At 38.2% G+C, this 16,975-nt stretch overlaps 1 protein-coding gene across 1 annotated transcript; it reads right to left on the bottom strand.

The window, feature by feature from the left end:
* Window positions 1-482: 482 nt before the first annotated feature.
* LOC103038273 (transcription factor E2F3) lies at window positions 483-15,269 on the bottom strand. The gene is made up of 7 exons (XM_007232061.4): window positions 14,758-15,269; window positions 11,480-11,591; window positions 10,533-10,752; window positions 8,420-8,578; window positions 6,994-7,108; window positions 6,754-6,895; window positions 483-4,665 (listed from the first exon to the last, which is right to left on the bottom strand). Exons 1-7 carry the CDS (start codon window positions 15,025-15,027, stop codon window positions 4,421-4,423), a joined length of 1,263 nt encoding a protein of 420 aa, XP_007232123.2. The 5' UTR covers window positions 15,028-15,269; the 3' UTR covers window positions 483-4,420.
* Window positions 15,270-16,975: the final 1,706 nt, after the last annotated feature.

Below are 16,975 nucleotides of genomic sequence, written 5' to 3'. Positions count from 1 at the left end.
TATCAATAAACTATTTTTATACATAAGGCACACTGTTTTATAGGCACATTTTATGCAACTCTAATGATTTACACAGATTTTTTTCCTGAAAACTGTTTATTTGGGTGAGTTAAGCACTTCTGTTTATTTACAGTAAGCTTATAATTCCAGATTGACACTAAACCTAGAGCATTATTAGGCTAGCGGTAATGCTAATGCTGCTCCAGCAGTGCTAGCCAGGGTTAGCAGCAGGCTACAGGGCGAGAATACTTACCTCGTGCTAGAGCTTAGCACGATATGCAGCTATGCTAATGCTGCTCCAGCAATGCTAACCGGCAGCAGGCTACTGGCCAATATTATTCACCTGTGAACATTTAAGTGCAGTTAGTTGCTGGTATATGATATGGGTTTCCAAAATAAAAACAGGCATATTTAAAAATATATTGTGTTTTTACATAAGTCACCAGTGCCAATGGAATGCAGCACACATATTCCACCAGAAGAACTGTTGCATATTATTGCTTTTATTGAGGTTCTGGAGAATTCTCTAATCTTCAGAACAGGGACATCCACTCCATGGCTCCCCAGCAGAGGTCCCAGTTAAGACATTTATGTACAATTCATATCAAATGACATCACATATTGAAAGCTAAATCACTTATCAAAACACACATTTAAAAAACTAATTTAGGAGGTACCCACAGCACACAGTCACTTCCATGCTCAGATATAAAAGAGTATATTACGAACAGCAAGCTGTTCTTAGCATTTAGCAAACGTATTCAAATAGTTGTTCTAATGGGAAACATTTGACAACAGAAAAAATGCGTGTGCAATAAAAAAAAAAAAAAGTGGGGAGAAATAAAATTCAAAGGTTAGTACATTAAATAGTTATATTATGTCATTCATTTAGGTTAAATAAATATGGAGAAAGGCTCTGTTCCTTTATGGCAGACCCTCATTAAATTACCATCCTACACAAATGAAAGCTGTTTTTGAAAGCTTGAAAATTGGAAACCCATTGTGAGGCATTATGGGACAGAATGTTGTAACACATTATTACATATGGAACTTTTGAAATTAAAATGTTAACAAAACTTCATTGCAACCATCATAAACCGGACTGACGGGTTACTATAAAAACAAAACAAGACAAAGCGTGCATTCAGTGTACAGATGAAAAGGGGGAAAAAAAGACTTATATAACGTGGTTAATGTTAACAGCTAAATATAGCTCGAGTGGCAGTTAAATTTAAGAGAAGCAGGCAGATCAACAATCCAGTCAGTGATTGTTTATGGTTAAGTACTGATCATTTACAGTACTCCAAGAAACAGACATATTCCAGCTATTTGTAGGAAAAGCAACAAGTTTCACAGCTGTTCAATCAAAAATCAGTCAAAAGCCATGGGTCTAGTGTACACCACCAAAATGTGGGAATTAAAAAAATAAAAATAAAAAAGCTCTTAATTTACTTGTTCGACAAGATCCAACTTGTAAAATCCAGTTACTGTTCACTAGAACAGTAGATTTTTTTTTTTTTTTTGAAAAACTGCATCCATCTCAAACTAATTAAATCAGAACATGCATCAGGATTCAACACTGCCTCATCTTTCTTTTACAAGCGCAAACACCGGAAAACTCATTTTAAAGAGTGAACCACAAAACTGCTGAAGGCACAAAGCATCAAGCACTGAATCAGTGACACCCTGTGGCTCAAACGAGCAACTATACTCAAATAGATTTATACAAGAACTCAGTTTTAGAAAAGCTGAATCTAAAAATGGAAAGTCTAAATCAATCATCTAATCAACGCAGACTTATTCATTTGAGCTGAGCAACAGAAGCTTGTAACATTTGAGGAAAAACATTACAATGTTAAGTGATGCAAGTAGCATCTACATGATGCAAGATGGGGAAACAACAAACACAGGAGAGCAGCTGAGTACACCTTAAACATCTAAAAACAACAGCGGGGAAAGGCAGTATCTAGTGCTAGTGCTTCTGAACCAATAGCCACCCCCTCCAATTTATATTGTTTTGTAGGTAGGTAAAGACAGTGTCAATGAGTTTGGGATAATAAAAAAAAATAATAAAAGGATTTTTAAAAGGACTGCACACAATTTTCTTTTTTCTTTAAAAAGCACAGCCTAAACACCAGTTTGTTCGCATGATTTAAAAGCAGGTACTTCCAATCAGACTATAGTATAGGTAGTATAGGTTTTCCACCCTCTTCTGTACTATGGCTGCCAAACATTGGGGGGGGGGGGGGGGGGGATAAAGACTTATCGCAATATAACACAATCAGGAATACCGTTTTACCACCTTGTTTCTACACTCATTTTGCTAAGTGGAGATAAAAAAAAAATTCATAATAATACCATTTGTATTTCTAAAAATCACAGACTATGGTCCTCCTGTGTCTCAGCACACTTTTATCCTCCTCCTTTCACAGTTAAATGGTCAAGACCCCACATGACGACCACAGAGCAGCTGTTATTTGGGTGGCGGGTTATTCTTAGCACTAGAGTTACACTGACATGTTGTTGGTGGTGGTGTGGTGTGTTGTTCTGGTATTAGTGAATCAGATGCAGTGCTGCTGGAGTTAAAAACACTCACTGCCCACCCTATTAGATGCTCTTGTGTAGCTATTCTACCTTGTAGATGTGAAGTCTGTTGTTGCAGTTTGTGTTGGACTCTGCCGGTGAACTACTCAGTCCAGTAGTGACGCTGAGGTGTTTAAAACCTCCATCAGCCCTGCTGTCTCCACATTAACACACCACCACCATGTCAGTGTCACTAAAGTGCTGAGAATGACCCAACAATCACTCAAATAAAACGTTCACTGTGGGGTCATGACCATTAAAGAACAGGGGCCGGGGGGGGGGGGCGGAGTGGATAAAGTACGCAGAGAAACATGAGGACTTCAGTCTGAAATGTCCTATTTTCTCAGTGGAGAAAAAAGTAGTGGTTGTAAAGTTGACTGATTGTGAATACTGCCATAGCATGAAATGCAGGTTTTTCTTTTACCAGAATTCTCCAGAAATGAATTGTCTAAAATATATTGAAAATGTGTGTATCGAGGATTGGGATTCAAATAAATGATATGGATCAATTATTATACGCCATTGGAAGATACATCACGGACAGTGACAATAGTATGGATTTGCTTTCAGCATAATGCAAGTTCTAGCTGGATTTGTATGGTTTATTTAGTCTTAATTGACAGTGCACATCCTATGATGAAACTTGTGTATGGCAATGCTGAAACAGTACATTGTGGTCTGTAGATGCATGATGTTGACAAACATAATGGTCAACAAGTAGCTAATGAATGTTTAAATTTCAGGGGATTGAGTCAAACAGGGTTTTGGTATAAGTAAGACCAAGCATTATCCTGAATTAGATAAAGCCTACAGCACAGTACCACACTTTTCACACATCAAGGACACCTGCCTTGCATTTTAAGTTGATCAAGCCTGACTTAGAAAAGACATTTTATACTTTTAACATCACAGCTTAACAACAAAGCTGAGAATATCCAATGACAACCTAAATGGCGAAAAGGAAAATTTATATGAACACACTAAATTGAAAATACTAGTAATTTCCCTTCACACAGTAGTAAAAAAACGTCCACTCTGTAAAATTGCCTAGAACTGATTTTCTTTTCTTTTGGATGGCGGCACAGTAAGCATACATCCAGGAAAAAAGATCTAAAGTGCACTTCCAACATTGAAATGGAACCAGCCACTGGTCAAGCAGATCCCTTATTTTTAAGTCACTTCAGTTGGTAATCCTGCCAGTGTCCGAGCATGCCGTTCCTCCATGAAGATGAATGCAGTGCCATTTAGCCCTATAACACGTCATTAGTCCAACAGCTTTCAAATGATCAGAAAGGCTCAAGGTGACCACTGATCTCATTCAAAAGGGAGTGCATGAATCTGCAACAAGTGCAGACAAGATATTTCCACAGATGAGTCCCCTGATTAAAAATTTGTGGTTTTGAGGTTGACCACAGATTTACTCTGCTAGTGTATATCATTTCTATACAAAGCAGAGAAGAAAAAAAAAACCTGTGTAGTTCCACACAGAACTTCACTTTCTCCAACTCACTTGTTCACTCAAGTGATCCAGAGAACATATTTCCGATGCATTAGTCACCACTGATGAATCGTAAGGCCTCTTGAAAGAATGATGATTTCATTGAGGACATTCTGGTATCCATTTGGAAAACAGGTCCTATATACACACATACACTGCTGAACAGGTAAGGATATACAGATTGAGAAGAAAACCTGTAAAACCAAGCCGAGGCCATGTGTGAGATGATTGCATTGGCCAATGCAAGCACGACAGATCCGAGTCACCTCAGAAGGCTGAGCTCCTTGTCCCAAATTGAACATCTGAACCCAAAATGGAGTCTCAGAGACTCATGAACACTCAGTTGCAGAGAAGGTCATCCAGGTTCGGCAGTCTATCCAGGTCATCAAAGAGGTCACTGATGCCCTCTCCTTCACCCAGGCTCATGAGGTAGTCCTCGCTGAGAGGGGGTGAGCCCAGGCTGATGAAGGGTGCCTCGCCATAGGAGATCTGGTCTTCTGTCTGCTGTAGGAGGCTGGTGAATGGAGATGTGATGGGCGATAAGCTGGTGACCGTTACTGCAGGGCCAGAACTTGTGTTTGCGTCTGCAGGAAAGAAGCAAGGGAGACTTAGTATGGGGTTAAGCCATGTTGTAGACTAATGACTAACACCAAGACTGGTTGTCACACCATCCAAGGCTTACAAAGTCCAGGTCTAAAGACCTTGCTTTAGACTTTAAACCATAAAAAATAAGACCACCACATGGGAATGAACCCTAATTATTACGTTTTTTAAACAACAGATCAATAACAAAGTGGTATTTTTTTTATTTCTTTAAAATGGTAGCTCTGTAGGCATTTAGGTGCATGGTTAGTCATGCTTGGTACATTTTTTGCTTTATGGGGACTTTGATTTAAGCTCTGTGGCACCACAAAATCATCTTCCCTGATCTTCCAGTAAATGACGTATAGTAATAGCCCAGAAAAACTTGACTAAGATGTCAGTTACAGTTTGTCTTCAAGAGATGAATGAAACACATTTAAAGCTCACCTTCCGCGAAAATCCGATTTTTCTTGTTTTTTTTGTGGAATACAGTAGGTCTCTCCGAGTTGAATGTGTACACCTGCACATTAAACTGTTTTGCAGCCCCCATTGTCTGCAGGAGCTAAGCAAAGAAATCCCCCCTCCCCCCCTCCGAAAAACGGGTGAATTTTGAATTATCTTTCTGCCTACGTAGGCAGAAACTCACAGACCAGCCCACCTTGGCTCGAGAAACTCCCAGAGGCGGAGCTGAAGCGACGCAACATCACCGCTCATCAGTTAGGAGGTGGGAGGCAGTGAGCGGCAGAGCGGTGGAGGGGCGTCGCAGTGCTCCTAGCCAATCAGAGGAGAGATATTTGCATGCTGTTTGCATGTATGAATATTCATGAGCAAAGCTGGAATCCGGTCATTTTGGACACACCCCTAAAACAGTCCATTAAAAAAGAGCTATACAGAGACACCTGAGCACTTTTTTTTACAAAAACGGCTCACATGTCATTCATTCATACTAGAGACCACAACTAGACATTTTAAAATGAAAGAAAAAACGACGGAAGGTGACCTTTAACACACTTCCATGCTTAATACCACTATGAAACGATAAACACAGTAAGTAATATTAAATCCTAACGACACTTTAGATGCTTTGTAGATTTTACATTTATTTTATTTAATCGTTTTCATTGGTTTTGTGGTCTCTAGTATGAAAGAAAGCACTGTGAGCCAGTCTGATCTGCTGTTTTAGGCTGATTTAGTTGATTGGAGGTGTGGACAGGAAAAAATTACATGATATTGGCTTACTTATAAGACATGCAGACGTCTCGCCTTCTACATCTGTCTGGGGGCTTTTTTCTGATTTAGTCTATTTTCTTATACTGGCTAATGCAGGCAATAGGTGTAGAACAATTTCACGTGCAGCATGCATACAACATGGAGTGAACTACTGTATTTCAAAAAGGACAAGTACTGAATGTTTTCTAGCAAAATGACACATTGTATTTTTCCCACTATTGGGCACACTTAAAATCTTTTTAATTTTCAAAAACAGTCAGTGCACCTTATAATCCGGTACGTATTTTGTATTATTTTTAACAGTCAGGTTGAAAGGAGCAGTAAAGCCACTCAGGGTTCCTCAGTGTAGCACTGTCAGGCGGCATTAGCAGCTAATCGCTGACCTATAAATAACCTCAATATACTTTAAGACGCTACATAAAACAGTCTATTAGACAGTGCATAGTTGTGTACACAGTGCATTAATTTTTGGTGGATTACCGTTTAAAATTTAAATAAACAGAAACATGTTTATAATGATGTGAAAATGACTGATATCTCTTGTTTTTGGAAGCTTTGTTTAGTAACAGTTTTAAGCCAGAAAATCACAGTGCTAAATACATGAAATTGGAAGGGGCTTAACATGGACATCCACTTCCGGACAACAGACCTGGTTTGGCCAAGGAGCACATTTTATCCTGTATTAAAAAATATTTTTGCCCTTACTGACTGAAAGGACATAAAATTAAGTAAACATGCCCTGCGTCTCTCAGTTATTGTAAAGTAGATATACTTTAGATCTTGCACCTATACACTCACCTGATATTAAGAACTGTATGAGTAAAATAAAAGCAAACAGCAGCTTATTACAGTGAACCCACCTTCTAACACCTTCATGAAAGGTGATGACTCTCCGTTCAAGCGCAAGCCTTCATTCTTCACTGGACTGTCGGGGGTATTTTCATCCGGACACAGGAAGACATCTATAGGACCCTTTGTACTGGTTAGATGTACCTGTAGACCCTGTAAATGAGCAAGAATATTGTTTTCATTACTTTTACAACCAATTTATGCATGCAAGAGAGGGTGTGCGAAAGTAGACACAATCCACAATAACTGACCTCTTGTGGATCAGGCACCTCCAACTTGGTCCCAGACGGCGCTCTGACTACTATGACCGTCTGATCCTTTAGGTCCTGGTCCCGCCGCAGGTCTTGATACGTCACGTAAGCGAATGTGAGGATCATTAAAGAATTATACTTTCAGTTGGAACATTACAGAACAGACTGTTTATACTACAAGTCACAACACTCGGTTACATGCTAACAAAACTTACATAATCAGCTACTTAACTAGTAATATAATATACATATGAAAGCCTATATGAAAACTCAGAACAGCTCTGGATATAAATAGTCAAAATAAGTACTGTTCACAAGTTTGAAAATAGTTAAATCCTCATCCATATACAAACCAGCAGTGATGGGAATAACGGGAAAATAAACAGCGTTACTAACGCTGTTACGTTTTTCAGTAACGAGTAATCTTTCTAATTACTATGACTGTAACTATCTATGACTACCATATCCGACACCCCGTTACTGCACATTACTTTTGCCACTCAATGAAATTTTTTTTTTTTACAAAAGCATACCCGTCAAGTATCCCGTTTCGGTCCGGAAACTACTGTATTTTACCCCTATTTTTCGTCGTCCTCCCGTATTAGTATTTATGACCGTATTAATGAGAGATTATTAAATCTCTTAACGCCAATCATGGTGCCAGGTCAAGGAGAAAGTCCCGCCTTTCAGAAGAAACAGGCAATCAGCTTGCTGGTTTTGCAGAGCGCAGAGGAGGGTCGGTGTGGGGAAGCCACCCCCCGTCGCTGTGAGTTCAGGCAGCTAGTCGGAGCAGCTGACGTTGAAACAAATCTGGATATACAGTGATTTTTCTAAAAGAAAGGTAACGGAGCTAACCATGTAAACTTTGATTACACTTTTTCTGGAACTATTTCTGCAGGTAAAGCAGTTTCTGAACTCCGCTCACTGCCTCTAAATTATGTGTTTTCCACCGGATCCAACTGATCAGCTAATAAACAAGAAAAGTGAGGACTTCTAGAATATAGGATATCTAGAAAAGTGTTTTAATTTAGGCTGTATTATAAGGATTAGATATGTAGGAATGTCCACAACATTTCAATGTCAACAAAGGTAAGCCTATTAGATTCTGATCATCTAATTGTAGTTTGTAAATGTTTTACAGGTGGTTATTTTAGATTTCCTGTCAACCTGTCTTAAAATGTAAGGGATACTGGACCTCAATTGGGCTGGTGGGACGGCTCAGGCGGCGGAAAAAAGCAGGCGGCGCAAAATTTCCCTTATTTTTAAATTCAAAACTTGACAGGTATGCAAAAGTAACGCAATAGTTACTTTTACTGGTAACTAGTTACTTTTTCTAAGTAACGTGCCCAACACTGCAAACCAGTAAGCTCACCAAAGTACAAATTTTGTCCTCGAACACAGCCTATGTCCAGGTAAGAAAGGATATTTTTGTCCATTTGATGACTCAGTCATCTGCTTCACCTCCAGGGTGCATCTCTGGATCAGCTCGTCCAGCCGGCGTTCCTCCTGCACCAGCTGAGCCACCTCACTGCTTAGGGTCTGCTTCTGGGTCAATACCCCACCAACCTCTGACAGGTTACAGCCCCTGGGTCAAAGAGGGGGGGGGGATTAACAATAATGTAAATAACTAGAAAATAGTCACATTACACAAACACACCTGTTGGACATTTAATCACCTAGATAAAGCAGGAGCCATTGCTGCTTTATCAGCTTAAATTAGTAGTGATAAAATAGGTTTGACCCTCAAAACGCGTAAAAAAGTACGCGTAAAAAAATTACCTTCAGGTCTCTGTACATTATAGTAGTTGGTGGAAGCGTTTGCTACCCATGACTGATGCCTGATAAAATCAGTAGTGGGATTTATTATAATTGAACACCAGTGCATAAAATAAACCCTTGACAGTTGTTTGAGTGTTTGCTTTACAGTAGGTAAAAGTGATCAGAATATAAATTGAATTGGCATGCCAGGTTTAAATGATCTGAATTAAGGTGTTCCTCAAGCCAAATTGCAGCATTATATGGAGTAAGCACTGGTACCAGTCTCTCCAAATTGAAGGCCAAGTTCCATACAATGTGGGATACAAGAGACAGGCCGTGAAGTGGGTAGCCCATGAAGACGACACCCCAAGATGGTCATCAAACGCTAACGAGTCAATAGCAGAATAAGCTGTTTGCCATTGGCAGAGAAGATTTGGTGCTGCAACACATACTCAGCTCTACTGATCATCCCACAATTGCACAGTCCTTTTTAAGGGCAACATTTCATAGAGAAATTAATCGACTTTCCAACAATATTTAAGATTTACGGGCAAGAACCATTTTTCCAACAAAAGAAAAGCTACCAAACACAAACTTTCTTACTTTTTCTGCTATGTATATACCAGTAAGAATATTAACCCAACTCCCTTTGTTGAACTTATGCAGTATGAACTACTACTGCAGAACATTGCACTAAAATCAATGTTAGTAAAAGTAAAATAAAATGCTATTTTTAATGTTTATTTTTCAGACACTGAATAAAAGCATGAAGATATTCCACTTAGTTTATAATGCGCAAATAAAATGCATGTAAAGCATACAATTGTGCGCGTCAGGGTACAAGGAATAGCAGAGCTAGACTGAGAAAAGCGTTAACGCTCCCTTTTTTAAAAATTATTCTTACAGAGAGCCCAGCTGAGGTGTAAAACTGATCCTCTTAACCTGAGTGGGCCATCACTTAAATTAACATAAATGAGCACTTTTATCTTAAATAATTAAGTTTCTATTATCCCTACTCGAGACTGGGCAAACTGTGAAGCGCATTATGTATATCTATCGTACAGTAGGCAGGATAGCACTCGCAAAAACTGCATAACCACATTAGTCCACGTGATTTCGAATTTGTGTCTCTCAGCTTGTCCAGAAATGGATGTTATGTTATGTGATTATGAGCATGAATAACACTTCCTGACTGTATGAAGAGCCAAGGAGCAAGAATTACCAATCATATAAATCTGCCATACACTCATATTGCTTCAGAAAAAAAAGTCTGCGACACGTGATATTCCAATTTCCATATATGATCTCCATGCTTTTCACTAGCCTGGTCCAGCTCAGTATCAAAAAAGGAAATAACAGCATGTCTCACAGCTGAGTGTTTATGCATGTTTATCAGGGTCACCACAGCAAACCCCTTCAGTATACCAAAATCATGCAAGCGGGATTACCACAGGCAGGAAAACAGAGACACAGAGACACTTCCTGTGTGAATGAGCGCAGGGCAGTGACGTGAACGATGTGCAAATGCATAAACAGCTTATCTTATTATATATGGCGTGTATCTTGTGGTGTTCGTTTTACATAAATACCCTGAAATATAAGATACTTAGGACCACTCACTAATGGTACCACTGGGCTAATTCCTTGGCAGTTCCTGCCAAGTTATGCAGCAAAACTCATTTTCACCTAATATTTTATGAACACATATAAATAAAAAATTATATACAGTGTGATCATAGTCAGAGGATGCAGTATTATGTGTAAAGTTAAATAATACATACATCCATTGTATGTTGTTTTTCGATTTCTTCTTGATTAGATGAACCCCCTCCAAGACATTGGTGATGTCATAGAGCCGTCTCTTCTGGACATTGAGGACTTCAGCTGCTTGGTTCAGGTCCACCACCCCGTCGGACGACTGGCCTAAGAGCTGCACAAACTTCTTCGTCAGGAGACCCAGAGAGGTGTCGTATCGCGTCTTCTCTGATGGAGACTTTGGTGCTGTACAACAAAAAAGATAAGAAAAACTCTTTTTAGAGTTATGTGTGGAAATGCAGCAAGCACCACTTATGCTATTTTTCATGTTTATTTTTCAGACACTGAATTAAAAAATGAGATTATACTAGTTTTTTTAGTTTATATGGCACAAGAAAAATGCAAGTAAAGCAGAAATGAGTATGTTTTTTTTTCTTTTATTTGTAAAAAATAATAAATAAATAATTAGGCAACACAGTTAAGAGAACAATCAAAGGTTGAAGTTTCATCTCACGTAATAGGTGTAAATGCAGCAAGCATCAATAACGTAACAGTTACAGTATGTATAATTCTTGGTTACACAGTACAATTTTACTGTACATGTACAGAAATTGTTAGTTACTGTACATAGTTCTCTATTAATCTGGTGTCTAAAATGATCTTTTAGCACAAATGCTTGAAGAGCTGTCTCATGTTGTAGCTCTGTTAAATGATTAGTGAATGAGGTCAGTATAATGTGTATATGTATCTGTGGCACATATTCACCAGGTTCAGTTAATTTTTCAGCCACAGACTATTAAACCTGTCTAAAAATGCAGAAAATTCAGTCCAATCTAGTCGAAGTAATTTGATTAAAGTAAACAAGAAATTTGGTATTTAATTTGCTCAAATTAAAGAGGTTTAACTCCATCATGTGATATAGTCCACTGATTGTGTAGCAGATGAGTTTCAGAAGATTCAGAAGATTTCTTACTTTTGTTGCCCTTCAGCACAGCTAGCGGTGCTCCATTTTGCGTCTTAGGAGTTTTGGCAACTTCAGCGGTGTACAAGTGGTCTGCATCATCCAAAGCCAAGCGTCTCTTCGCCTGTGTAGAGAATTCAAAAGACATTCAGAGAACAACATCATATTAAGAACAATCTCATTCAAGTCTAACTGACAATCATTAATAATTATAAGTATTAAGTAAAGCAGAAGGTAACTAACTATACATCTGTGGTTTAGATTAACGATAACAAGTAGGTCCCTCTTCATAGTTAACTCAACAATATAGTACATAAAGAATTATGAAGGTCTTCATGAGCTGAACCGCATATCTGAGCATGTAATCAAGAGGGAGGGGTGGGTGGCAGAGGCCTGGTGTTAAAGTACATTACGGACACATGACTTCTGCAAACATACTGATAGTTAGTGGCTGCTGCCAAAAGATACAACCCCTGCTTCTTTCCCAGCAAAAAAAAACATGAATCAACTGATCAATTAATTATTAATTCCCAGTGAGCAGAGCAGAGACAATAAAATGAGTGTTTCCCACCACAAGTCATGGTCAATTTTTTTTATATCCAAGTCAAATATGTGCACCCTGGAATATTTGGAAAATTAAGAAGGTGACTAAATACATGTTTGATACTTTCTTTTCATACTGGAGTTACAAAGCTAATGAGGTTAACAAACACTGTAATCTAACACTTCAGTAAATAACTAACACTGTGCAAACAGTAAGCCTCAATCACACATGGCTGAACCCACATTAAATTACTTTAAATAGACTTAGTTGTGTGTTTTGACACTGTGTGACAGCAATATATGAAAATGGACAAGTAGGTGGCACTGCTAAAAACAGTACCAGCAGCCATTTTGAGGATTGTGTATTCTGTACCAGGCCATATTTATCTAAGGATATTTAAATACCAATTGCTTTCTTTAATTCATTTTAAGATCTTCATATAATTTTACCACTTACATTTTTAAGAAACTTATACTGCCACATTAATCTCAAACACTCAGACTGCTGCTTTCTAAAGCAGTGCTCAAGGCTTATTCTAAAATTAATTTTTAACCTAGGGGTTTGTACACCAAAAGAAACCCAAAAGAAAACTGTGCTCAAGATGAAATCTATATGTATTATTAGTACAATTGTGTAACTGGGTCTCTAAAGCAGACACTTGTATTTGTTTGGCTATTATTTGTAGCTTACTTACATTTGATTCATTGCCTTTGCAGAAATAGTATTTTAACTGGGTGACAATTTGCTTAGTCACTTTTGACAACTACACTCACAGCTGATTAATATGTTCATGTTTCATGACCACAATATCTGATAAGCATGACACTGTCTGTTGTGTTTATTTGTATGTTTGTTTACATAAATAACAGTGAACAGTAGTTCAGCCCAGTCATGCAACACCAGACCAATGCTGACTCCATACAGAGTGAGAACTAGGGGTGTGCCATATCGTATCGTATGCAATATCACCAACATTTTCGAAAATCATGAATGATATCATGCCAAATCACCCAAATCAGTATTGTTCATTTTCAAGAGGAAGATGGATGATCACAAGCCATCAACCCAAGGTGAAGTGCTTGGATTTTTGCACCAGGGGTGGCGTAAAGTTATCCAAAAGCAGTGTGTAAGACTGGTGAAGGAGAACATGCCAATATGCATGAAAACAGTGAATAAAAACCAGGGTTATTCCACCAAATATTGATTACTGAACTCGTAAAACTTTATGAATATGAACTAGTCGTCTTTGCATTGTTTGAGGTTTTTGTTATTATAGCCATTTCTCATTTTCGGTAAATAAATGCTCTAAATGACAATATTTTTATTTGAAATTTGGGAGAAATGTTGTTCGTAGTTTATAGAATAAAACAGCAGTCTTAGTTTTACTCAAACATATACCTATGATTCAGAAACTGAAGTGGTCTCTTCATTTTTTCCCCCAGAGCTGTGTATGGAGATATATGATGTATATTAGTATTATGACATTGTGGATGAGTGGCTTCTGTTACAATATGATTAAATTCTTGTATTTTTTCTCAGGGGTGTGCCATATAATTTCATATGCAATAATAAAATAATTTATTTTGTTGCATTAATGCATTCTTGAAATACCTGTTCAATGTTTACGATTTTTTTTTTTTTATCACATTACCGAACTTTGTTATAGAATATAATACTACTTTAGGGCCATATTTTCCACCCCTAGTGTGAAATGTAGGTAGGTGAACAAAGTAGGTGAACCAAAAAAAAGTATATTTTCCCAAATTTGGTAGGTTAATTGTTTAATATTTTTTAGAAAAGTATAATTTTTGTTATGCTGTTCTGTTGTCATTATGTCAGCAGCATTTAATGAGTAAAAACCTCGATTATTATCGTGACCGGCCTAATTTAGAAGCTAAACCTGGCATTTGTTAAGCTCTATATGCAGGTTTTTCTACGCTGCAACACTTGTATGCATAAATGAACATGAAACTAAACACAAACCAGGCCAAAATATGAACCCTGCTGAGCAGGGAGGAGGCCATGGGATGATTGAAGTCCTTTAAGTAGATTAGCTTCACTAGCTAGCAAAGAGAAAAAACAACACAGAGGGAGCCCAGCTAGCAGACCCGTTTCCCCAACTCTGCTGCACCCTTCCCCCTCTGAATAACAAGAACAGGGGCCTAGGGCTCCTTCCCAGCCATGAACACACACACTTATTTATTTTCGACCCAGAAAAAAGGAAAACAAAATTCGCCTTTATTCTTCAGCAACTTCCACTTTCTGGCGCGGAGGACGCTTTAAACGGGCAGCTAAAGACTAAAGCGTGTCAACGAGACTCAGGGTTAGCTAGATTAACTATTTAAAGAGGGGGTTAGTTAGTTCTGACTACAGAACTCTGCTAGTTAACAGCTTATGTGGAGGAGGTTACGTTATATCTAACTTTAACAGCTCAAAGTTTTGAGACGCTTTAGCGAAGCTAGCTAGCTGGCTAAGTACACTGCTGTGACTATCTGCCTGCCTGAATGTGTGTGTGTTGTAAGGCTAAGACACAGTGAATATGATAATAGCAGCAGCAGCAGCTAAAAACCTGGGTTTATAAACTAGCTTAACTGTTAATGCTCTGCTAACTACAATGCTAGCTAGCTTTAAGCCACTTAATCTAAGCAAGCTAGCTAGCTAGCATTAGCATGCGGCGCTCCCGACAACAAACGAGCTCAGAAAGTGAGTTTCTCTTTTGTTTTATTAGTGTTTTTTTTTTTTTTACCGGAGGGCGTCCCAGGGCAGGTCGTAGTCCGGCTCCGTTGTTCCCGTGCGGGGTTGTGTACAAACTGGCAGTCGGAGCCTCAGACAGACACACGGCGGAGGTCTGAGAAATGCCCGGCGGCGGGGTTATTATTTGGATATAAGCTGTGGCGGGGAGATGAGAGGTCAGGCGGTCGGACAGGGCCGTCAACACCGCGGTTTTGTCCAGCGAGGAGCCTCCAACCCCTGCGATTATGACTTTCTCCGGGGCTGAGGAGATCCCTCTTCTCATCGTCGTGGACTCGAGTAGGGGGGCCGTCCTTTTGTCCCTCCTCGGTTTAAACACTCTTTTTGCACCTACACGCCGCGCTTATATCATCAATATCGGCCCCAATCAGCAGATGAGACTCTTAACTATCGATATGGCCACGTTTGGGGGTATATTAGTCCGGCACAAGCGCAGATGGTTTGGATTTAAAACCGGAGCCGAAGCGCTGCGCCGCTCGCTGGAAAAATGGCTCCAGGAAGCTGACAATGAATGAGGGGGGATGCAGTTTTACCCGCGAAAGAAGCTCGCGCGAAACTCAGAATTCCCGCGAATATTTTTAAACAGAATTTGCATACACTCCCTGATTGGTACTGCTCTTCGCGCGAAGCCACGCCCTTCTTTAGTCAGCGCCAATGTAGGAGCGAACAGGCGGCGTCCCGTTCTCTGATTGGTCAACAGGAGCGCATGTACGGACGGGGTACGTCACGAAAGCGTATGACGCCATTGGGTCGTAGTATTTAATCCAACGCTGTTGACATTTTTCTGTATCGCTTTTTTTGTTCAGATATTTATTTTTTTGTTTTATTCGATTATTTTATTGCAACGATTAATGGAAATTATTGCACAATATTACATAATAGATATGTTAATGAGCAACAGCCAGCCCTGATCTAGATTGTTCCTGGTCAGATATTAAATAGAAACCATAACACGAAGCGAAGAAAACACAGGAAGTGCGGTTTAACTATGTACTTCAAAAAGAGTATAATGCAAAAAAGAAAATATCGAACAAAATGTGGAATAAAATGCTGAAAAATGCAAAATGCAGTGAAATTGTACAGAGACAGTGTGATACAGATCATATAAAGTACAATGAGGGCACATAAAAAAAGACACACAGGTACAGGTGACTGTCAGTACAGAGGCAGGAAGACTGCAGAAATAAAATTTAAAGTGGGTTTATGTATTCATATATACGTGTGTGTGAGTGTATATATATATATATATATATATATATATATATATATATATATATATATATATATATATATATATATATATAAACATATATACACACACACACACACACACAATTTACATGTCTATATTAAAGCTGAGTATAAAGAATTTTACCCACCACTACCAATCTGATTTAACATCTGATCTCAAAAACACAACAGTGAAATAAATAGAACATGAACATAACCCCAGATATGGTGAAGAATTGGTGCCAAATTAAAAAGCAATTACTGAAATGGAAATAAAGCCACTTTTTCTATTCCTCTATCCAACCGGTTTTTAAATTGTATTCTGATGAAATGCAAATTCAAATGGCAGAAGGTTGAGGACATTTTAAATTTGTAACATTGTAACATTAAATGTTGTTTCAATGTTGTTTCATAATTTCATCATTGAAACAACAACAAACATTACTTCAGTCATATATACAGAGGCAGGAAGACTGCAGAAATAAAATTTAAAGTGGGTTTATGTATTCATATATACGTGTGTGTGAGTGTATATATATATATATATATATATATATATATATATATATATATATATATATATATATGTATATAAACATATATACACACACACACACACACACACAATTTACATGTCTATATTAAAGCTGAGTATAAAGAATTTTACCCACCACTACCAATCTGATTTAACATCTGATCTCAAAAACACAACAGTGAAATAAATAGAACATGAACATAACCCCAGATATGGTGAAGAATTGGTGCCAAATTAAAAAGCAATTACTGAAATGGAAATAAAGCCACTTTTTCTATTCCTCTATCCAACCGGTTTTTAAATTGTATTCTGATGAAATGCAAATTCAAATGGCAGAAGGTTGAGGACATTTTAAATTTGTAACATTGTAACATTAAATGTTGTTTCAATGTTGTTTCATAATTTCATCATTGAAACAACAACAAACATTACTTCAGTCATATTTCAA

This window comes from Astyanax mexicanus, chromosome 6 (assembly GCF_023375975.1).
Source record: "Astyanax mexicanus isolate ESR-SI-001 chromosome 6, AstMex3_surface, whole genome shotgun sequence".
NCBI lineage: Eukaryota > Metazoa > Chordata > Actinopteri > Characiformes > Acestrorhamphidae > Astyanax > Astyanax mexicanus.
Note: the sequence above shows the minus strand (reverse complement) of the source record. Positions and strands in the feature narration are given on the sequence as shown.